At 42.8% G+C, this 25,458-nt stretch overlaps 1 protein-coding gene across 4 annotated transcripts in view; it reads right to left on the bottom strand.

The window, feature by feature from the left end:
- The window catches only part of TCF4 (transcription factor 4), an 815,154-nt gene that overhangs the window by 578,852 nt on the left and 210,844 nt on the right, over nt 1-25,458 (bottom strand). For all 4 annotated transcript variants that reach the window (XM_029579771.1, XM_029579775.1, XM_029579788.1 and 1 more), the window contains exon 3: nt 704-765. In XM_029579771.1, coding sequence (XP_029435631.1) covers nt 704-765 — 62 coding nt within the window. The remainder of the gene's footprint in view (nt 1-703; nt 766-25,458) is intronic.

Raw genomic sequence — 25,458 nt, 5'->3', positions numbered from 1 at the left:
TAATTGCGGTCATCAATAAGAGATACATAAAACAATATAGGGTAAGGACTTTTCTGCAAGTAACCAAGATGTTTCTTCCTACAAAAGCATTCCCAGCAAGCAAGACTGTTCAACTTGTATTAAAAACATAGCCATAACACCAGAATTAACTTCCTGCTGAGAATAGTGCCATAGGATCACCTTTAACGTCAAGTGAATAGAAAAGACATTAGCTTAGTAGTTCCAGCTGGAATATGACCCCCTTTGCAGCCTAACCTCCTTCTAATACCATGTGCTCTTCCCGACCGAGCTACCAGTATCATTTCCTGCAGTATCCAGAGTTCACTGGGGTTTTCCCATCCAAATACTGAAGAGGAACAACCTTACCTTCTGAGTTCTTATAGGATAAGAGTCAAAAGAGGAAAGGCTGCAGGCTATGTACGCATGTGGTAAGTACAGCCCTCCGCTTTGGTAATGTAATACTTATTTCTACGGGTAATTAACTCCAATGTGTTAGTAAAGCAATATTTCCTTACAATAGTAGGGACTGTTTCACAGGCCAGCCTGCTTTATTCATTTCTCCAAAGTGTTTTATAAAACCAAAATATTAAGCAGTTCTTCAATCGCAGTTTAAACCCTTGCACACCACGTAACAATATTTCTTTACCATGGGTTCAGACGGTCCATTCATGCAGTCAAGACAATAGCATGCTGATTCACTTACCCTGGATGGACTAGGATGTGCTCCGTTCCCCCAGGACCCTGAGCTAGTTCTGTCTTCTACATCTAGGGAGAAAAAGAGAGTTCTTTAGGCTTTATTGTAATAGCACTTCCTTTCTGAAAATGAATGTTTCAAATTCATCTCCTGTTGCCTGAAATTAAGAGTCAGCCACTGGGCTACTACAATTATAGTGACGGCTGACCCAACTTCTTAAATGAACTAATTTAAATTACAGCAGAAATGAACTGAACTCTCAGGCACCACATGGGTCTGTCATAAATTGCGTCTTCAATTCCTCAGTGTTTCAAGGGACATCAACAACAAAAATCCTTATTATGTCACTACAATGTGCAAGTTAAAATCACTGACATACAACACAGTTTTTACATTGGCAATTTGTATGCATACAATTCATAAAATTGAGTTTTATTCAACACAGAGCTGCTGCTATTAAAGTTCATCCCTGGAAATGTCAGAAGGTTACAGACAAGTAATGCAGTTGGAAAATGAGGGAGCCATTCCTTTTAATCCACGGACCACAGAGTGCGACAACGGAAGACAGGCTATTTTCCCTTAAACCTTACTCGGATATGCCACAGTGAATTGGGGACAATTTTGACAAGCCTGCATCATTTGCAGTGCACGCCCTGCACTTTTATCCTAGATGCACTGCTGGAAGTTTTCAAAAGGGAAACAACGTACATTGTTCTGTTTGAGAATTAGCAAGTATGACGTGTACATGTTAAAATCACCCATGTACCTCGCACCTGCAACCTGTGAAGGTGCCAAAAGTGGGTAAAGTAGTGCACGCAGATTAGAAAATGGCAAGCAGGCCTGCTATTTTACTGCCTTGACACGGCCAAAGGAATGTTGTCTTTTTAACCTGGTTAATAGGTATGCTTAATGCTTAAACCCATTCACACTTTGAGCGGGCAAATTTCGGCTAAGCCATTTTACTCGGGTAAATCACTATTTTCCTGAGTAAATGAATTTGCAAACCTTCTTCCCCTTTTATAGGTCAAATCCAAAATGAACTGTGATTTACTATTTCATGAAAACACAACGAACTCACTTCCAGATATAACTTCCTGTCTCCTTGTCACCTTGTTATGAATCCATCCTCTCCCATTCACACTACCATTGGAATCTAAATACATAAAAGGCTTGTGTCAGTCAGTCAGTCAGTCACACTGTATTGTCTGTCTGTGGTCTCCAGCTGGTACCAGGAACAGTGGAAGGTGCACTGTGTAAAGACAAGACGCTCTATCTGCAAAGCCCTGTCTGTCAGGCCGCTCCACATACGCACAGGCTCTTCTCTTAATTTCTTAATACATTAAAACAATATTTATCTTTTTCACTTTTGCTTGGTTTTGAAAATTTATTTCAGTTATGAACCAGACAACCCAAGCAATTCCCTAATATGTTCTACCTGCAAAGTCCTCTCTCTCATGCTCTCATACACAGGGACAGACAGGCACACACACACAGGCATACATATATATATACATACATATATATATATATATATATATATGTGTGTGTATGTATGCCTGTGTGAGTGTGTGCCTGTCTGTCCCTGTGTATGACAGCGTGAGAGATAGGACTTTGTGTGTGCATATATATATATACATATTTATTTATTTAAGTTTTTTATATACCGGCATTCATTATACAATCACATCATGCCGGTTTACATATAACAGGGGTGTACAATAAACAACTGAATAACCTGTAAGTGTAAAAGGAGGCAGTTACAAATAACAAGGATGATAGAACTTGGAGAAGAGAAAAAAGGGGAGGATAACATAGAATATAGATATTTACATTAGCTATAACGTTAGCTATAGATATTTACATGGAGAGGGGGTTGAACTGGCTGGGTAACGTATGATTGACGGTGAGAGAGATTAGTTGGTGTCCGGGAATGCTTGTTTAAATAGCCAGGTCTTAAGTCTTTTCCTGAAGGTTGGGAGGCTGGGTTCTTGTCTGAGGTCAGGGGGGATGGAGTTCCATAAAGGAGGGCCGGCTGTTGAGAAGGCCCGATCTCTTAAGGTAATATGTCTGGTGGTTTTGGCAGGGGGTACCTGGAGAGATCCTCGGAGTACGTCTCTAGTAGGTCTGGAGGAGTTATATATTCGGAAAGGTACTTGTAAGTCGAGTGGGGTATGTTGATGGATGTAGATTATGGAAAGAGATTTGTAGAGGATTCTGAAATGAATTGGCAACCAATGGAGTTCTTTTAGGATTGGAGTTATATGGTCCCTTCTCCTGGAGTTTGTCAGTAGTCGTGCAGTAGCATTTTGTATCATTTGAAGAGGTTTAGTGTGGGAGGAAGGGAGGCCCAGAAGGATAGCGTTACAGTAATCTATCTTAGAGAAAATGATAGCTTGTAGAATAGTTCTGAAATCCTGAGTGTGGAAGAGCGGTCTTATTCTTTTCAGTACTTGGAGTTTGTGGAAACAATCTTTGGTGGTTCTGTTGATGGAAGCTTTAAGGTTCATCTGGTTGTCAATTAACACTCCTAGGTCTCTCACTTGTGTGGTTGTAGGGGTAGCTGGAAGATTAGAGATGGAGTTGTTATTATCTGGGGAAATGAGCAGAAGTTCGGTCTTGGAGGAGTTTAAAACTAGGTTTAGGTTGGATAAGAGGCGTTTGATTTCCAGGAGACAATTGTCCCAGTGATCCAATGTTTTTGTATAAGACTCTTTAATGGGTATCAGGATCTGGATATCGTCGGCATAAAGGAAGTGTTTGAGGTTAAGGTTGGAGAGGAGTTGGCAAATCGGTAAGAGATAAATGTTGAAGAGTGTAGGCGATAAGGAGGAGCCCTGGGGGACTCCTATGGATGAATCCATTCGTGAAGATTCTTTGTTCTGAATCTTAACCTTGAAGCCTCTGTTGGAGAGAAAAGATTTAAACCATGAGAGTGCGATGCCTGAGATACCTATAGAAGCCAGCAAGGATGTGAGGGTGGAGTGGTTGACCGTATCAAAGGCCGCTGCAAGGTCCAGTAGAATCAGGATGAAGGATTGACCTTTGTCAAGGCCCATTATAAGGAAGTCTGTCATGGAGATGAGGAGGGATTCCGTGCTGAATGATTTGCGAAATCCGTATTGTGAGGGGAATAGGATTTTGTTGTCTTCAATGTAGTCAGAAAGTTGAGTGTTTACAACTTTTCCTAGAATCTTAGCTATGAATGGAAGATTGGCGACGGGGCAGAAATTATTGGGGTCTTTAGGGTCTAAGTTGGGTTTCTTAAGTAGAGGTTTGATGGAGGCCAATTTGAGGTCGTCAGGATATGATCCTTGGGAAAGAGAGCAATTTATGATGTCCGTCAGGGTTCTGGCGATGGAGTCAGGGATAGTCAGGAGCAGTTTGGTGGGAATAGTATCCAAAGGATAGGAGGAAGGTTTCATTCTCTTTAAAAGAGCTTGTATCTCTATGATAGAAATGGGTTCAAATGTTTCAAGACCATTGTTGTTGAGGGAAAGCTGCTGAAAAGTCAGGGGAAAAGCGGGGTCTGGGGGGTTAGAGGGCAGTTGTGTTAGAAGGCTGTTGACTTTGTTGTGGAAATGTAGAGCAAGTTCTTCAGCTTTGGATTGTGCTAGGTTACTGGGAATCTCCTGTGGGTTGAGTTGGATGAGATTAGAAACATAGGTGAAGAGGGCTTTTGTGTCGAAAATCAGATGGTGAATCTTGGAAGCGTAGAAGTCTCTTTTGGATCTTGAGGTAGCGGACTTGTACTGATGGAGAGTGGCTTTGTAGGTGGAGAGTGTATTGGAGCCGGGGGATTTACGCCAATTGCTCTCTTTCTGTCTTAGACTTTGTTTTAGCTTTCTCAGTTCTTCCGTGAACCATGGTTGTCTTTTGGAGGCGTTTAGGTGTGATTTTTTGGTTGCTAGTGGACATAACGTATTAGCTATGGATTCTGTGATGGCATTCCAGGAGCGGAGAGCTGTGTTTGGGTTTGAAAGGTCTATGGTGGGTATATATATATATATATATATATATATATATATATACACACACACACACAGAGGCACCCACACATACATATATACACGCAGGCACACACACACAGGCATACAAACACATACATATATATATATATATATATATATACACAGAGGCACCCAACATACATATATACACACATATACACGCAGGCGCACACACACACACACACAGGCATACATACACATATATATATATATATATATATATATATATATATATATATATATACACACAGAGGCACCCACACATACATATATACACACATATACATGCAGGCACACACACACACACACAGGCTCCCCCAAACATGCATACCCACACACAGGCTTCCACTCTTCTTCTGCCACCACCAGATCCCTTCTTCTTTCAACACAGGATAGGACCCATGGCAGCCCTCATCCACAGTGGCCTCTTCAGCTGCTGTGGGATAGAGTCCCGTGGCAGTTGGCAACAGGAGAAGTCTAATTTACTGTCAGTGTAGTTTATAGAGAAGTTCTCTAACTTTCTATATGCTTTCTGTTAATTACTTAATAATATAAAACAATATATATTCTTCTCACATTTGTCCAATTTTTAAATTTATATCTGTTGTGAATCAGACAACCTGAGTAATGCCAGGTACTTTTCACTAGTGTATTCTATGATTACTTGTCAAGAAATGTCATCTTATGCTTTGACCTGCTCATTCTGTATTGATCTGAAGAAAACTAGACATGAAATATGTTGTTAGTCCTAAGAAAATACCTTATGTAATAATTTGTATTATTTACCTTTCTTTCTATACATGCTAATTTGCATTCTGTAAACTGATTGTAATGACTAATATTCATGTCTAGGAGATACTAATGGAAGAATGTCTTACTTGTTGACTCTCATTCTATAAGACTTCATTTATGTTCTGAAGTTCTGGATTTTGCTCCATACACTAGCCGCAGAGTGAAGCAGAGAGGTTGTATTGATTATTATATGCGTGAGACTTTTTTGTACTATAGTGAGCAAGCTGATACTCGACCTATCAGAATGATTTCTTCCCCAGCAGGAATCATTTTAATTGGTCGGGTAAGTGCAGCATATGAAAATTTCTAGAACCAAAATCATTAAGTAAAAAACTCCTTCTTGTTCTTTACGATCATTTTGGACTGAAGAAGCAACTTTGAAGAAGACCTGGACAGCAAATATGTTTTACAAAAAAATGTGAAGACACGGGGCTTTAAACAGGTCTAAAACTCATGCCTCAGGCTTCTCAGCCCATGAAATTAACAAAGCCTCCTAGTTAAAGAATGAGCTTTTCAGGAGGGATCTTCCTTTTTGCGGTAAAGGGATGTGTGTTAGAATATTTTCTCTCATCTAGCAAATGGGATTTTTTGCATTCTTCAAAATACACATTGCATCTTGATTTCTAATCCCCTGACTCTGCCATAGTAGTAACCAACAGTCTCATAATTAGTAGGAAGCAAGCATATAATGACATTTTACTGACTGCTAGTAGCCTCCTGCAAGCCAATTTGCTTGGGCAGGAATAGTCCTGCAAGCCAATTTGCTTGGGCCGGAACAGCTAGACCAGACTAGACCAGACTGACTGCTAGTAGCCTCCTGCAAGCCAATTTGCTTGGGCAGGAATAGTCCTGCAAGCCAATTTGCTTGGGCAGGAACAGCTAGACCAGACTAGGCAGGCTAAATGGAAGATGAAACTCAAGCAAGGCATCATGGGGGCACACTCTCACTGGACATTTGCTGCAGGATCATATCATGTCTGAAGAGAGTACATGGTAAAACAAGGAACCGCCCTGGAGTCTTACACATACTCCCAGCAGGACTGGCAACATCCTGGGAATTAGGTTCACCTAACATTTTGCTCCAGGAACCCAAAAATCAGAAAAAGTAAATGAATGAATGAATGAATTAATTAATTAATTAATTAAAGGAATAGAATTAAAAAAAATGTTTAAAAATAAACAAAAAAAAAAAAAAGACCAAAATAAAGCAAACTAAATAAGCAAAAAAGCAGAAGACTGCAAAAGTGAAAAAAGTAAGAAACACATTTTCCCTGGTTCCTAAAACGTTTGAATGGCACTCAAGTTTTCTAAATATATTTCCACCCCTGTTCCCAGAGATTAAAATTGGCTGTCACCAATATGACCTGATACCCTAACCCAGAGATTGATGCTTTTGCTGCAATCCTTGATGAGTGATGGCTGGCAAAAAAACCTCTTTGGGGCCGATGCGCACTGTAGAACCCGCAGTCCCCCCTAATGCAATAGGGGGATTAGCGCCTGTTTAACACACGTCCAACGCGGAGTGAATAAGTTAGTGCTCATCACCTGCAAATGCATGTGAATGAGGCTATTACTCATTCACTCTAAATGCAAAAAAATAAGTGGGGGTCTCAGACGCACATTTATCACTCAGCTATTAACGCCTACCTGGAATAGGTGCTTAAAGCTGAGCGCATTGAAAAAAAGTACAGAAAAGCAGAAAAAAACGCTTTTCTGTACTTCTTTAAAAGTAAAAAAAAAAAAGAAAAAAATATGCTCGGCATCGGTGTTCATAACCGGCAGACCGCCGGTAACCGCGGGGTCGCGTTAGCAAGGAGGTGCTAGGGGTAGATTATAAAATTATAAAATTATAAAATCTGGGGTCGGCGCGTGCAAGGGGGTGCACAATTGGAGCGACCTCGGAGGGAACTTTCCTTCTCCCCCCCCCCGCACCTTCTCCTCCCTTCCTCTACCTAACCCACCCCCTGGCCCTATCTACTCCTACCTTTGCTGTTAAAGTTACGCCTGCCAGAGGCAGGCGTAACTCTGCGCGCGCCAGCGGGCTGCTGGCGCGCAATCACCTGATCCGGGGCTGGTCCGGAGGCCTCGACCACACCCCCAGGCCAGCGCCACACTCCCGGAATGCCCCGAAATTTGCGCCGCCCACCCGACACACCACTGACACGCCCCCCCTTGCGAAGCCCCGGGATTTACCCGCATCCCGGGGCTTGCGCGAACCGCCGAGCCTATGCAAAATAGGCTCGGTGCGCGCAGGGGGGGGTTTTAAAGTGTTCCGCGCACACCTTATGCACGTAACCCTTTTAAAGCCCGGCCCTTAGCTTTGGAAGGCAAGTATGGGTTGGTCCTGATTCTGAACCCAGTAACACAGGCTTTTCCCAAATCCAGAATGATCGGTAGCTGTTGGCTAATAAGTCTAAGCCATGCATCATATAACTGTCATTCACTCTAAATTATAGCATGACATAATAAAATTCATACTAGAAATGAACAAAAAAGGTGTAATATAATTCTGTACCTAGTGAATTTGGACTGTTTTATTGGCTGGGATGCAAACAGTCTCAGCTAAATATATGTTATGTCTATGTGTTATCTACCCTACCGTAGGGTTGAGGATACTGTGAAGGCAGCAGTCAGTCTCTGAGAGAAAGGACTCTCAATCACTGCTCAACAGTGAAACCTACTGACCTAACTGGGGCATCAGCAAGTTGATCTGCAGTCTGTGATCCCTGGCCAAGCACTGCCACAGCAATAGCTGAGTTAGGTGGCTTAGACAAATAGAAGGAAAACCACAAGAAGCTGTGAATGAAGGTACATGAGATACCATAGCTCAATGGAGATCAGTTCCAACTGAGCTGAAAGCAAGCAGAAATTGTCACGCTAAAGAAAAAGAAAAAATATTTCAAAATCAGAATTATAAGCAACTAAACAGTAGCTATAGCAGAAACTCCAAAATAAAAATGTGTTCATCGGAACAAAAAAGAGAGAAATACCCTAGTAATTAAAAATTGGGAAAGGAGAAATACAAGTAGGAAGCAAAGTAGAATAGATCTTATGCACTGTTTTCACGCTGCAATGTTTAAAATTAATTAAGTCTGACTCCACAAGTGGCATCCAACTGCTTCTTCTATTCACTCTTCTGACTGAACCAGTAGCCTAAGCAGGCCATGAGGAGATGTGGAGGAAGTTCGTGAAATGGCAGGCAACAAACATCTGAGAGTTATTCGAGTTATTCATTGCTTTCTTGTGAGCAGAATCAGTACATAAGAGCAGTGAATTGCAAAGAACAACACTGGCTGAAAAAAAGAAGTCTAAAGGCCCATTAACGTTATCCCAAAATGCACCAAACAGATATAATCAGAACAACAAACCTGAAGCTTGAATTTGTTCTACCTCCCCTACTCTCTTCCCCACCTTTTTGTGTAAATCTTGCAAAGTCTTTATGCAGTGATAAAATGGCCTTCTTTCTTCCATCTGCCTTTCCTTCTTCTGATTCCCCTTCCTTCCATTGCTGTCTCTTTTGCCTTCTCTCCCACAATCAAACCTTCTGCCTCTCAACTCCTCAGCTCTCCTGCCTTTATTGTTCTTTTCTTTCCACCATAATCTCCTTCCTTCCTTGCAAAGTGCAGTAGCTTATTTAATCAGGCCAGAGCTGAGGGCGCACTTTGGGAAGACCATGCCATTAAGAAGAGGAACTGTTATACACACTTTTCCTGCTTTCAGGATGACAATGAGTCAGAAAATAGGAGAGGAACATGAAAAGTGCACAATCTGCAATTCCAATAATCGTCCTTTTCCTGTGATCCTTGACATTAAAAAAGTGTGATGCAGAGTCAAATGCCTTAAACTTGTCAAGACTGAAAAGCAACTGCGGACAGTGGCTGGGATATATTTTTACAGCATGAACAGGAATAGCTGAGCAGACTGGATGGGTCCATCGGTCTTTTTCTGCCATCAAATACTGTTAACATGGGGACAGTTTTCACAGGGTTTAGGCACCTGACCCGCAGGCCGATACAGTAAAAATCACGGGAGAGCGGGTGAGTGCCCACTCTCCCGGCACACGCACAGGCCACTCTCCTGTGCACGCGATTCAGTAAATTAATTTATTTAAATTAGGGCCCACAGTAAAAAGAGGCGCTAAGGACACTAGCGCGTCCCTAGTGCCTCTTTTTGGACAGGAGCGGCGGCTGTCAGCGAGTTTGACAGCCAACACTCAATTTTGCCGGCGTCTGGTTTCTGAACCCTTGGCTGTCAGCGGGTTTGAGAACCGACACTGGCAAAATTGAGCGTCCTGTTTTCAACCCGTGAGCCGCGGGCCGATTTCAATTTTTTTTTTAAACTTTTTTTTAACTTTCGGGACCTCTGACTTAATATCGCCATGATATTAAGTCAGAGGGTGCACAGAAAAGCAGTTTTTACTGCTAAACATAGGAGTCTGTTTTTACTGCTAAACATAGGAGTCTGTTTTCACTAGGCATCTAAATCTAGAAGCCTAAAGAGTAGGCAGCTATAGAGGTGGAGTTAGGATGGGAAACATAGGTAGGTGCTTAGCAGCGATTTTCAGCACTGGGCACCCAACACACAGGTACTAAAGTGCATTAACATCGGCCGATGACTTGCATTAACAACTCATAGGACTATGCAGAGAAACAGCTGCAACAATTTCAATTACAAGAACTTAAAAGTAGCATTTTTCAACTCTTCCTTGCCATTCAGAGCTTTGAAATTGCACACAGTGCATGTTCAGCACAGCTTGCTTTAAGATTTTCCACTCTGATGCAAAGATTTTCATCTAAGTATCTCTGGAAATGGCTAGCTATTACCCTTGCATGCTTATCTTCAAGGGTCATATCTAAACTTTCAACCAATTTTCTTTTTGTGTTTAGCATTACATGTGCAAACCACACTACATTATTCTGTATAACATCAATGAGGAGCCTTAATTAAATAACACTGACATATAAATCCATATCTTTCACAGTAATCAAATTAAGGTAGGTTGACATAACACAGGAACCTAATGCATTTATTCCTCATAATTGGAAAATAGCCCTTTACTTCTCATTACAGCAATCTTCTGAGTATAGACTTAATAAGGTGGTCCATGTGTTTCACTGCTGCCCTATAGAAATCTCAGGGTACGGATCATTTCAACAAGAAGTTATTTGTTGCATTACCTAGCTCCTTGGTCACTGCAGAATATGTACCCTTTTATCAAATTTTTACTGTTTTGAACTATACATCTCTTATTTTGGATTTGTACAGTGAGTTTAAAAAAAGATAAATGAACAACTGAAATTGCCAAATTTATAACTTAAGTACAGAATATGAAGTTACCTAATGGACCTACAGCAATCTTTCAACAGGCTAGTTTATAAAATCTCAGTTTGGTACACTGGAAGTTCATTGTTCTGCTACAGTTAATTCTTTATTAAATGCGCACTAAATCACATTAATTTCTCTAGACTGGAACTGTTACGCTTGGGCTCCGGTCAGGAGTCGTGAACACCACCCAGCAGGGTGGCTCCAGGTGGAGAGAGACAGGAAGCTAGAAACAGTGTCTGGTTCCAGGCTGGGTCAGGGCAGGCGGCAAGTAGCAGTGTCTGGGTCCAGGCTGGGTCAGGGCAGGCGGCAAGTAGCAGTGTCTGGGTCCAGGCTGGGTCAGGGCAGGCGGCAGAGCAAGGCAGGTCAGAAGGCCCGTAGGCCACACACACACAGAAGGCCCGTAGGCCACACACACGCACAGAAGGCCCGTAGGCCACACACAGTAAGCAGGGCAAGGCAGGTCAGAAGGCCCGTAGGCCACACACACACAGAAGGCCCATAGGCCACACACAGTAAGCAGGGCAAGGCAGGTCAGAAGGCCCGTAGGCCACACACACACACAGAAGGCCCGTAGGCCACACACAGTAAGCAGGGCAAGGCAGGTCAGAAGGCCCATAGGCCACGCAAGGCAAGGAATAAGGCCCGAAGGCCACGCAAGGCAAGGCAAGGCAAGGAATAAGGCCCAAAGGCCGCGCAAGGCAAGGCAAGGCAAGGAATAAGGCCCGAAGGCCGCGCAAGGCAAGGCAAGGAATAAGGCCCGAAGGCCGCGCAAGGCAAGGCAAGGCAAGGAATAAGGCCCGAAGGCTGCGCAAGGCAAGGCAAGGCAAGGCAAGGAATAAGGCCCGAAGGCCGCGCAAGGCAAGGGAAGGTAAGGTCCATGGACCAAATGCACAGCAAGCAAGGAAGGCTAGAGCAGGGAGCCCAGGTGAGCTCGATGCCGAAGCACTGAGGGAACTGTCAGGCAGGGTTATAAGGGACAGCCCAGAACATAGAGAGGAGAAGGGAGATGGACTGGGCCTGTCAGGAGATCCAGCTCTAGAGGGACCCCTGGTGGTGAGGCGGTTGCACAGCAGCCATAGCCGTAACAGGAACAGTGACCACAAAGAATTAAAAATTTAAAAATTAAAAATTAAAAGCAGCAAGCTTTTTTCTGGCCCTTTCCTTCTGTCTGTTTATAAAACGTCTAATTCCAAAGTACTCTAAGAATGGTGCAACAAAAATTTCCATAAAATGGAATTACAGCAATTCAAATTCATAACAAACAATGAAATATAAGCATTACATAATTAAAACATGTATCCCCAAGCAGAGTGGGCAAAGACCTTTACAGTCTGAGGCTGTCAACAGCATTCTCCTGGTCCTTTTCTGACACAAATATACAGCAGAGAATAAAGTAACAACTCGTTGATTATAGTAATTTGCGACCTCTCATTTCTATAGTGAAGCTTGGGTAAAAAGAAACAAAACAGGCCTTTAACCATTTCCTGAAAGCTATATAATCACTCAATTCTCTAAGGTCCAGAGGCAATTTGTTCCTAAATTTTGTTAACCCAAACTCCTTGGAGCTTGTTGATGCCAATTGTGCCACTTTCACAGTGGGTATAGTTGTGATCATAAATTTACCTACCTGTGGAAGAATTTGTAAGCCCGGCGGGCTAAGAATATAACACTGTTTAACGGGGCAGACGGACATTTTACATGATATTTCCATTACAATTATCAAGTGTTTTGCTGTTTTCAAAAAATTCCTGTTGGGCCGCAAATGATTAACAGACCGAACGGTTCTTGTTCTTATTTACGAACACGTTGACAGGCTTGCTGATGCGGCACTATCTAAATTTATAATCTTTAATTCATACTTAAAGAATACAACCCTTTGTTTTGATGGCAGAGAGGTTTTGAAGGTGTTACAGCCAGTTTCCCCTTTTTGTTTTCAGTTTTTGATATATGGGACCGAGGTCTAGGGCTCTCTTTTTTGTATGGTAACTTTTTAAGAAAACATGAGTGATCAGAAAACCACATCTGTTATTTTTAATGTGTTTCAAGTTAAACTATTGTGCATCACAGAATAGCACAATCATTAAACAAATTATAGCAATAGAGTAAATAATAAATGGTCCTGTTCAAAAATGTGTATACCCTTGAATGTTTGGGCTGATGCTATACAAGCAAGTTGATACACAGAGGTTGAGATGGAAATGAAGAGTAGGTATCCATAACTGTGGCTTGTTTGATTGTAATTAGTGTCGGTGTATAAACAGTTTCTTAGCTCTTGAGAAACACTTGTGCATTTCATCCAGGGCTGCACTGATTTTGGTGGTTACTGAAGCATGGGGAAAACAAAAGAACGGTGAAAGGATCTGTGAGCAAAAGTAGTTCAACTTTATAAATCAAGAAAAGGATATAAAACGATATCCAAAGATTTGAAAATGCCAATCAGCACTCTTCAAACTCTGATCAAAAAGGGGAAAGAACAAAGGTGAAAGCAGGCAGCGCTCAGAAGCACATGGTTCAGAGGGTGGTAACTTCGAAAGATACTAATGAAGCAGGACAGTTAGCGTAGCCCAACAGAGAGGTTCCAATAAAAGCAACAGTAGTCAATGTGCCTATAGGTAAAGAATCACCTGAGCTAAAAGATTCCAAATTATCCCTGACAACTGAAAAGCAGGCCGTTAATACAAACAAAAAAACCACACTAAAATGTCTGTATGCCAATGCCAGAAGTAAGATGGGAAAGTTAGAGTGTAGAGCTATGAACGATGATTTTATATGATTTTTATATTCCACTTTTTGGCACTTCACACTGAAGTACTGTAAGTAGTTCCCTGTCCCCAGAGGGCTTACAATCTAAGGCCTAGTTTTATCATTTTGCTATAAATATAGCGAAATAGTGCCCACGATAAAATGTGGGTGATTTAGGGAATTGTAGAGGTACCGGATTGCGTGAGAGAAAGCACGCCTCTACATAGAGTCAGTATGACATGCTATATATGTTCCACTGTAAGAGGGGACACTTTCAACTCAGGGTGGGCTTAGGAGGGATGGGGTGGTTTGGGGGGTGGTTTTATATAGATAATCAGAGGAATTAACTGCAAATTTGATAAGAACATAAGAATTGCCATACTGGGTCAAACCACCAAGGGTCCATCAAGTCCAGTATCCTGTTTCCAACAATGTCCAATCCAAGTCACAAGTACCTGGCAAGTACCCAAACATAAGAACATAAGAACATAAGAAATTGCCATTCTGCGTCAGACCAAGGGTCTATCAAGCCCAGCATCCTGTTTCTAACAGAGGCCAAACCAGGCCATAAGAACCTGGCAATTACCCAAACACCAAGAAGATCCCATGCTACTGATGCAATTAAAAGCAGTGGCTATTCCCTAACGGGCGGATTTTAAAAGCCCTGCTCGCGTAAATCCGCCCGGATTTACGCGAGCAGGGCCTTGCGCGCCGGTGTGCCTATTTTGCATAGGCCGCCGGCGCGCGCAGAGCCCCTGGACGCGCGTAGGTCCTGGGGTTTTTTGAAGGGGGCGTGTCAGGGGCGTGACCGGATAACGCGGCGTTTCGGGGGCGGGACGCAGCATTTCGGGGGTGGGACCAGGGGCGTGGCGCTGGACCAGCCCCTGGGTTGGAAGACTGCGCGCCAGCAGTCCGCTGGCGCGCATAGATTTACGTCTGCTTCTCGCAGGCGTAAATCTAGGGACAAAGGTAAGGGGGGGGGGTTTAGATAGGGCCGGGGGGGTGGGTTAGGTAGGGGAAGGGAGGGGAAGCTGAGGGGAGGGCGAAAGAAAGTTCCCTCCGAGGCCGCTCCGATTTCGGAGCGGCCTCAGAGGGAACGGAGGCAGGCTGCGCGGCTCGGCGCGCACAGGCTGCCCAAAATCGGCAGCCTTGTGCGCGCCGATCCAGAATTTTAGAGGATACGCGCGGCTATGCGCGTATCTTATAAAATCCAGTGTACTTTTGTTTGCGCCTGCTGCGCAAACAAAAGTACGCGATCGCGCTTTTTTTAAAAATCTACCCCTAAGTAAACTTGATTAATAGCCGTTAATGGACTTCTCCTCGAAGAACTTATCCAACCCTTTTTTGAACCCAGCTACACTAACTGCACTAACCACATCCTCTGGCAACAAATTCCAGAGCTTTATTGTGCGTTGAGTGAAAAAGAATTTTCTCTGATTAGTCTTAAATGTGCTACTTGCTAACTTCATGGAATGCTCCCAAGTCCTTCTATTATTCGAAACTGTAAATGACCGAGTCACATCTACTTGTTCAAGACCTCATGATCTTAAAGACTTCTATCATATCCCCCCTCAGCTGTCTCTTCTCCAAGCTAAACAGCCCTAGCCTCTTCAGCCTTTCCTCATAGTGGAGCTGTTCCATCTCCTTTATCATTTTGGTTGCCCTTCTCTGTACCTTCTCCATCGCAACTATATCTTTTTTGAGATGCGGCAACCAGAACTGTACACAGTATTCAAGGTGTGGTCTCACCATGGAGCGATATAGAGGCATTATGACATTTTCCGTTCTATTAACCATTGCCTTCCTAATAATTCCTAACATTCTGTTTGCTTTTTGACTGCTGAAGCATTCATTAAATAAATCTCAAGCTACTATTGCTTATTAATTAACTAGCCTTTAAGCCCGTAACAATGGGCTATATTAAAAAAATGTTTCGGTCCGTTTTCGGTCACTGCACCTGTCTACACTTCTTTTCCCTCACTCCCCCTTCCCCTCACTCATTCATCTCAGTCACTCACCCCCTTCCCTCCCCTGCCCCCACTCAAACTCCCTTCCTTCACTCTCACCCTCCCCTCCCCCCTCATTCTCCCTCCCCTCACTCTCTCTCCCCTCCCCCCTCACTCTCCCCTCCCTCCTCATTCTCCCTCCCCTCACATTCTCCCTCTCACTCCCTCTTTCCTCACTCTCACTTCCCGCTCATTCTCCCTCCTCTTCCCTCACTCTCACCTCCCCCCTCCTCTTTCCTCACTCTCACCTCCCCCCTCATTCTCCCTCCCCTTCTCTCAGTCACTCCCCACCCTCTCTCAATCCCCTCCCTCATTCTCATCCCCCTCCCTCACTCTCATTCCCTCCCAGCTCATCCACACCCCCTTCCCTCTCCCTCTTTTGCTGTTCAGCGCAGCCCGCTTACAGAGACGGGAGGTCTCAGGGAATCCCTCCCTGGCGCGCACCTCAAGTCCTCCTTCCTGCCGCTTGCATTCCTTGCGATATCGCCGCTACCGCTCCTCCCAGCTAGTGTAGCACCGCCCACCTGACACTCCCATACCGCCGCTGCTATGCCCGATATCGCCGCTGCTCCTGCTCCTCCGAGCGCCATCTTAGCTCTGCTCTGACCGACATGCTCTCCCGCCCGCGCATGCGCAGTAGAGCTGCTCTCTACTGCGTATTTGCGGCACGTCAGTCAAGCTTCATTTATCTAGTAGATAGCAGTTATTGGATTTTTCCTCTAGAAACTTATCCAAACCTTTTTTAACCCAGTTACACTAACTACCGTAACCACATCCTCTGGCAATGAATTCCAGAACTTAACTATGTACTGAGTTGATATGACTGATTAATTTATATCATTTGAATTAATGAAAGGTAGCATCAAGAGGAGTTGATTTGTACAGTGCAATTTCTAGCTAGCTTCAAACATGTACATATGTGCCAGTGCAGCTGTTTCAAAGTTACAATCTATGTCTAATATATTGTAGGATGGATTGCAAACCTAACCTGTGCTAAATCTTTTAATTTCTGATTCTCTCTGTGTGTCACTGCTAATGCCACTCTCAGACATCCCATTTCTGCTGCTGTTAATTTCCTGTTCATGAGTTGCTGTTAAAGTCCATGTCTGACACTGATAACTTAATGCTAGTATTAAGATAGCCTTGATGAGATTGGCTTTTGCACTTACAGATATATGTTTATGTTGAAGAATGAATGACAAATGTCCTAATACTAGATTTGCTTGTGTACATCTTGTGTTGATTCCTCCAGCCTACCATCTTCTGTTATGGTCATCCCTCGATACTTTAAGCCATCTGTTTAAGTTATATATTATGTATGTATCACTGCATGCAACTCTTTCATTTTCCTTCCTATTACCACTGCATCTATTTTTTTCAATACTAATTCTCATGTTGGAGTCTTTACATTTAACTTTCTCAGGTGGGTATTGTTTTTCGTTTTCTGCTAGCAAAGTTAGGTCATCTTCAAAAAATAATTAATTGATGGTATCATCCTCCAAGATGTTTGCTTTTTTACAATTATTATCAATGTAGTTAATAAAAGCAGAAGTGATAGTATGCAACCTTGGCACACTCAAGACTCACATATTTAAATCAGTAGCCCTAAATGATTAAACCCAATATATCCACAAGAGGATAATAATCACACAAAAAAAGTATGGATCATCCAAAGAACTTTGTAAGTGCATCATTCAAAATTTTCCATGATACACTATTTGCACATGTAAGTGGACGCACAGAGATTTATGCTAGTATTCTTTAAATTGTGTGTCAGGAGCACATAGTTCATAAAAAAAATACTTATTTCTGCCCTGAAACTCCATGCGTATGTTGTAGTATGCCCTTATATTTGTAATACAGAAACACATATTTTCTCTACCCATTTTTTTAAAAATAAGCACGTATAATTTATGCACAAAATAATTATAACAATATGCACATAATTATGCAACAGAATTAAATGCGGAGGCAGGTATATTTTAATGTATGTGCATTCGCATGTTCTGAAAATATTTAGTCATGCGTGTACATGAAATCACTATTCCACCAATATCTCCATCAGTTCACTCAGACTTTTACTAATTCACGTGCACCCTCTAGCACTTCAACCTGGACCCTCACCAGTTCATCCAAACCTTTCATGCAAAATCTGCAGACAAAGTACATGACTGATTTTAAATGAGTGAGTCGATTAGCAGTTGTAAAAATGTTTGGGCAAGTTCAGTAATGCATGAGCATATACTTCTTAAAAACCAGTAACTTGAGGTTGCATCTGATGTGGAGAGGAGGAGGTGGCTGCTGAAAGAACTGCTGTGAGTTGACACTGGTGCTGCTTGCTCTTCCCCCCCTCCCTTTGAGCGTCCTGTGATACCATCAAGTGGGGCCAAGTCAAGATCTAAAAAAGCAGCACACCTGAAGTGTTACCTGGGGGGCGTCTGCTGTGGAGAGAAGGAGGTGGCCGCTGAAAGAGCTGCTGGGCACAGATGACAATGCTGCTTGCCATTCTCCCTCCTTTTGAAAGTCCTGCAATGTCATCAGGTGCGGCCAAGTCAAGACCTTAAAAGCGATGCATGCCGCCAATGACACGCCAAACCATGCACCGAAGGAGGATTTTTAGAAGACCGTTGATTGCTACCTTATGGGGGAAAAAAAAAAGGAAGGATAAGACCCCAGTTCTTTCTTGTAATTCCACTTGTGATCCTATGGATTGTTATGTATCATGGCCATTGTCATCAGCCTTTGTGAGCAATGAAGGAGAGAATTCCATGTCATTTGGAGCCTCTCTAAGCCTGGGCTTTAATCTACTCCCAATGCAGTCTGAAGTCTCTATTGGTGAGGCTGATGTCCTCCGATAATGAGGGAGTTGTTTGTGCCACCTTTTCTCCAGTAAGGATGGTTTTGGTGGAAAATTTGAGCTTAGTGGAGAGACTGAATTTAAGACCTTTAATGGAAAATGCAACAACAATGCGATCAGCAGGGGAGATGAGCATGGACCTCTCTTCAAAAAGTGATTTGATTTTGAATAAAGATCTCAATATCGGAACATCCTTGTGATAAGGCCAGTTAGCACCTTTGCATCAAGTTCAGACCTTATATCTTCTCCTATTTCACCATTAACTGATTTGTGGGCGGAAACACACCAAAATCCAAGAATATATCTCTTATAGATGTATGGAAAGAAGTATCGAGGATGGAAAAAATGTTGTGTCAATCGACCCTGCAAATGAGTAAATTGTCTGTCGACACTAAGGTTCTCAGTTGTGGTCACTTGAAAAGGATTTATTTGACGTTAAAACCCATATGACAACTGAACAAGCTTTAAGATCTGCTTATATTAAAGATAGTTTGATTATTTATAGTCATTCAGAGAATATTGAAAACACTCTGAGGGGAAAACCTATGCTTCTTAAATTTTCCCATGACTAGATTATTATCTTCATATGAGATGTTTAAAAATTGTTGCAAATTGCGCATTCGTTCAAAACGAATGCACATCCCTACTGATATCTAAAATATTTTATACTCAAAATATGAGAATGATAAATATGGAAGGAGAGATGGGTCATCTTTCCTCTAATGATATTAGTCTCTCTGTTTTTCCTGAGTTTTCTTTTTCTAATATTTCTTAAGAGCTACTCTCCTTGTATCCTTTTGTTTAGAGAGTGATAAGGAGGTGGTGTTTCACAAGATTTTCTCTAATAAGGATTTTCAGTTTTGTGGTCAGGGAGTTCAAGTTTTTCTTGATGTATCATTTGCAGCACAAAGGAATCAATTTCTTTTGTTGAAATAGAGTGTTATCTACTGGTGCAACTTTTTTTTCCTGAAATGTCCTTAAAAATGTTTAATTTACTATCAAAAAAATACATTTGTTTTCTCTGGTCCTATGCACTTAGAAAGCCTTCTTGAGAGATAAAGCAGGTGATTAGTGGCTAAATGTTTCGACTTTTAAGGTTTTGGGTTATTAATCATAGATATAAATTGACCTAATCCTTACTCCTTTCTTTACTTTTTCTATACTGTATTATTATGTGTTATGTGCCCCTCTGTATGGTGGATTAGAACATGTACATGCTATCTGCTTAATGTGTTAATTGCTTTTGGATTGATTCCAGCATTATCACAACTTTCTTTACAGTTATCTTTCTGTAATAAGATTCCAATTTAAGGATAAAATTAAAAAAAATAGTAACTTGTGCATGTACTTATGAACCCTGCCCCATAACACCCCTAGTCGATCCTTTTTCCCCCATTAAAATGTATGCGTGATACTGCAGGCACACTGTACTCACAAGGTTTATAAAATATCATATACATGCTTTTGCTATTTTTAAACCTGTGCTCAAACCCTAATTCTTTGAAAATTCTCTCTATGACACTCAAATGACAATAAATTGTGTAATAATGAGAAGCCTTATAAGCATGACTCCTCTATATTTTCAGTCCATTTTTCAATATAATTTGCAGTAACTTTCAAACTGGTGCTCGTGCACACATATGTGTGCATATGTCAAGCCACGCCCATGTACGTGGCCATTTTATAACTTACTCTAACTGGCACACATGTGAACAGTTGTGCGCATAACTCAGCCCATGCCCAGGTACGTGGCCATTTTATAACACGCGCATATACGCATGTTATAAAATAGCCTGGCCACGTGCATATGTGTACAAAATTTTAAATGAGCACACAAATCCCGCTTCTACTGTGCAAACTGGGGGATTTTAAAGCAGGTGCATGTGACGCCATTCAGTTCATCCCCAGTTCACCCTCTTAAAAGATAGGCCCTCCAGCCCCACCTGGCTTGATAGCCTTCATTCCGCCCAGTTAGCCCCGCTCCTTATAACCCTGCAGATCTGCCTAGTTCTCTTTAGATTTTATCTTACACGGCATCCATAGCAGAAGTTAAGTGGCAGGGGACCTCGGTGCATGCTGGGTCACATCGGTATTTATGTGCTCATCTTATGTTCATACCCTGAAATGCCCATGCCCCGCCCAGACCATGCCATGCCCCGCCCCTTTTTGAAAGCTTTCAAGCTGTGCGCGCTGCGGGAGAAGCACGCCTATTTCGGCAGCACATAAGCCAGACTTCTTCAATCATCCCCTAATTAATACAAGCGCCGGGCTTTTAAAATTCACCTCAAAGGAGTTACGCATGTAAGTGTGCCATGCGATCATAGCAATTTCAAAAGCCCATTTAAATGTTGAAAGTGCACTCGTGTGTAACACCTATTGACAATTCAATGACATACATTGAAGCAATTTTCAAAAGCCCACTCACATGCATAAAGTGCATTTCCACGACGTGTAAAACCCAGCTTTAAGCAATGTAAATCCTTTTCAAAATCTCTCCCAAAATGTATCATCGGGGTCGTATTTAAATTCTGAAAGGTGAATTTTAAAAGCCCGGTGGGCGCATCAATCAGGAAGGTGCACAAAAGCTGGGCTCGCTCATGCTGACCATATTTAGAACGTGCCCAGATACACGCGTAAATGCCGCAGCGCACACATTTTAAACATTTCCAAAAAGGGGCAGGGAGTGGGTGAGGTCTAGGTGAGGTGTGGTTATTTTGGGGCCTGGCCAAGAGTTGCGTGCGTAAATACGTACGCGCCCCTGCAAGGGGTGAGTGCACATAACTTTACTTCTGCTATGGGTGACATGTAAGTCATAAAATAAAAGGATTGATCCATTTCTGGGGGGTTTAAAGAGTCAGATAACTGGGGGGAGTGTAGGTTATTAAACCAGGGGGTTTGGAGGACCAAGCTGTTAACTGGTGAACTGGTGGATGAACTGGTAAACTGGGAATGGCATGGGAATGACTTGTGCGCATGTACATATGCAAGTTATAAAATCACTGCGTTGAAAATTTACCGTCCCTACTTGTATTGACTGATCTGCTATAATAAAAACAGGGTTAACCATGAATTGTATGCAGACTTCATCTGACCAACAGCACAAATGGCTTAGCTGTACCAGTCATCAATTAATTCACAGAATGACAAATGGGGACATATATAAATACAGTTTATCTGAATTACTTATCATGAAAATTGAGAGTCTTTTGGGGTGAAGTCAAGATCCTTCATTGCTGACTTATAAGCTCGGGTTCATAAAATAATGGTCAGAAACAGTTTGAATGTTGCAAAAAGTATTTATCATAAAGTCATCAGGGTCTGAAAGAGGACAAAATATCCCAACACTGCTTTGTTTCAACATATTATCAATGCCTGCTTTGGTGGAACAAACTTGACAAGCTTACACTGATGGATTCAAATACTCCAGTATCTTCTTTTCATTCCAGATACGTATTTTTTAATCATGCCCGGTTTGGCACTTAAACAATCCTTATTTCATGAGATGATTCTTCTGTCTCTTGTGAATGCATCAAAGAATGCCCATATCCACTGTCATTCTGAAATTACTGAGCACTCCAACAGAAGACAATTTAAAAACAGGAGTTCATTCATAGGAACTCATCCAAGGGCGAATGGAGCCTTAAATTGCATTCAATGGATGTAATGATCACATGATTTGCTCCAACCATTTCTAAGCTGGCTCAGTTTAAGTGTCAAATGTCCTTGTATGAGAGTTACTTTAATTGCGAGTAGCAAATTAGCATCTACTTGGCCAGAGGCTAGCATTTTTGGGGCAGATTTTAAAAGCCTTACGCGCGTAGGGGGGATATGCGCGCTGAGCCTATTTTGCATAGGCCTGGCAATGCGCGCAAGCCCCGGGACGCACGTAAGTCCCAGGGCTTGAAAAAAGGGCGGGGCAGGAGCGGGGCAGGGGCATGGCCAGAGGCCTCCGTAGGGCCTCTAGGCCGGGGATTGCGCACCGGCACTTGGCCAGTGTGCGCAACCTATACCTGCCCGGAGGCAGGCGCAACTTGCCAAAGGTTAGGGGGGGTTATTTAGGGCTGGGGGGCAAGTTAAGTAGGGGAAGGTGGGGGGTGGGGGGCGGAAGGAAAGTTCCCTCTGAGGCCGCTCCAATTTCGGCCTTGGAGGGAACAGGGAAAGCCATCGGGGCTCACCTAGGGCTTGGCGCACACAAGGTGCACAAGTGTGCACCCCCTTGCGCGTGCTGACCCTGGATTTTATAACATGTGCACGGCTGCGCGCGCATGTTATAAAATCGGGCGTAGATTTGTGCGCGCCGGGTTGCACGCACAAATCTATGCCCACGCGTAGGTACTAAAGTCTGGCCCTTTGTGTAGTCCTTCTTCTAGTTGCAGCTATGAAGACAAGGGCATACCCATACTGGTATGGGTATGCCCACCAAACCCTGGCATGGATTCTCCAAAAGGGGAGAAGGATAGCACCCCCAAGAACCGAGGAATAGTGGAGGTCTCTTTTCCTGTGACTGTTGGCTCAAACTCAGTATATCTGTATCCTTCCCAGTGCCAAGAAAGAGGTTTATATGTGATATTCTAAAAAAATATTTATTGTTCCCCTATGCAATGGAAATTCATTGGCACCAAGTACGGTATGTTTGTCCCTTCTTACATCTGTAATCACAGTAGTAAGTCAAGTCCAAAATGATCTGTGACTGTGGTACCTTATTCCTTTTACAGGAGTCTGCTTTCTTCCCATGGATGGAATATAATGCTGCCCAGGGTGCACTGGAATGGGTTCTCCTATCCCTTAAGGATATCCCTTTCTAAAAACCTGTGGTCCACTGCTTGATCCTTCCTTCTCCAAAACTCCGCTTTCCTTTCCAATGCTCACTTGGCTGGAACGCTGGGGTGGGGGTCCTATTTTCCTCTTCTTTCCTCCCAGTCTACTCCAGTTGGTATCTGATGCTTTTCTTCACAATTCTTTTAGATGACACAGGGATCTTTTTGTCTGAAGGATCACATCTCTAGATCCCAATGGGGCTCTATATTTTCACACTGAACCACAGAATAGCTTAAGCAAATGCAGGCAAGCAGCCTGCTTAGAGCCTGGGGAATCCCAAATACCTTGCTCCTGAGGATCTAGATAGGTTCTCGGGTATTCCAAAAGGGTGGTAGGATGCCAGGAAGGTGCTCCTGGCAACTTGATAGCTAGCAAGCTGAGCAAGTGCACCCAAAGAAACCCGTGAGTCCTCATACCAGTGCTCGGGTCATGTTGCTAGACTGCCAGATCACCTTTTGCTTCAACTTCAGATAACCAGATAATCTTAGTTCTTGACTTCCAAAAGCATTTATTAACAATGAATAACATTACACTCACTGTGATGAGATGGAATCAAGAGTAATTGTATAGAAACTGTCACAGCTCTGACGAGTTTCTCTGGAAGCTTTATATGAAGCAAACTGCACCTCTAATTAAAGCTGGAATTCGAACTAGTAAGAAATAATGCTTTCCTTCTGTGGATCACAAGCTGCGGCTAGTTTGTAGAGAGCTTTTTCAAACTGAAAACTTCTTCCAAGCAATTAACTGTCCCAGGCTTCCTTAGACCAATGACAAATTGGCAAGAGGAAAACCCACTAAGGAAATGCAAAATAGGAAATGACCAATCAGGGAAGTTCAATCAAAACAGTAGCCAAGTTTATACAGTATGTCCTGCAGAGAAATGAAGCCAAATATACAACAACAGGGCAAGGGTGGCAGTGCATTAAAGAAAACATAAACACAGTGTAAAGACAGCACATGAAGTCCATCTAACTGTGTCAAATATATGAAAAATTGATGTAATTGGGTTAATTACCTGGACTAGATCTTGGACTGTGTGTGTGTGTGCTATCCCTACGCTGCGTAGAAATGTATTGTAAGTCAGTTTGCTATTCATGTTCTGTTAAAAGCCACTGAATAAGCTCCCTGTTTATACCTCGAAAACGGAGTGTGGTGGATATTCTGCAGAGGAGTCCTCAACCTGACAGTGATTGAGCTGCAGGCCCAAAGAAGCAGGAGAAAGTTATGACCTGAGTTATTTTAATGTTTCTGTATCACTGGTAGTTCAAGGCTTCAAGTACAGCAGTATTTTCCCTGTCTCCAAAGGGACACAGAATAGAATAGCCTTAGTAAATCAGGCCCTAAGTTTATACTTGAGGCAATGGAGGGTAAAGTGACGTGTCCAAGGTCACAAGGAGCAGCACTGGGATTTGATCGCTGGATTCTCAGCCCACAGCTGTACTTTATATATCAATATGATTACTTCTTGAGGTGCCCAATAGCACTCAGACTTACCATGGTGGGAACTGAGCTAAGCAGGAGATGCTTTTGAGTACTTTAAAAACCAATATCACCTTGGGAATTAAATAAATTTAATTCATTACCATTAAGCCCTGGGTAAACTCTTATTCTAGTTGGAACAGTGCATGTTAGTGAATGGGGAGGTTAGCATTCGCTACAGCCCATCCCTTTGAGGGTGCTGCAATGGCCGCCCTCTTTGGGAGGCTTTTTAAGCAGCTCTCTCCTGGGAGCTCTGGGGGCAGTCTAGTTTGTGCTTGAAGTTACGGAAGTGTGTAGGAGCTTTGCCTGTTTGGATTTTTGGCCTACTCTTATGACTCCAGCAATCTGTACGAGTTGGGTTGGTGATCTGCCTTTCCTATATTCTCCCTGGTGGGTACGGTCTTCATCCCAGGACTATTCTGGCCTTTGAAAAGACTTTAATTTGTAGGACACATGGTGAAACTCTGCATTCAGGGCATGAGGAACCCTGCCTGGGGCTGCCCAGATTAGGGAAGACTGCCCCTCTACATCCTCAACCAGGACAGAGGAAGGTGGTGACCCGATGCCAGGGCCTTCCAGTGTTTTACATCATTTTGGGAAGAAGAAATTGTGTTAAAAAAAAAGAGAGATTTATTTATTATATACTGACATTCAATCTGAGATATCACATTGGTTTACATTCAGGTACTGGAGGTATTTCCCTATCCCCAGAGGGCTTACAATCTAAGTTTTTGTACC

This window comes from Rhinatrema bivittatum, chromosome 1, assembly GCF_901001135.1.
Source record: "Rhinatrema bivittatum chromosome 1, aRhiBiv1.1, whole genome shotgun sequence".
Taxonomy (NCBI): Eukaryota; Metazoa; Chordata; class Amphibia; order Gymnophiona; family Rhinatrematidae; genus Rhinatrema; species Rhinatrema bivittatum.
This window is presented reverse-complemented; position numbering and strand designations above follow the sequence as displayed.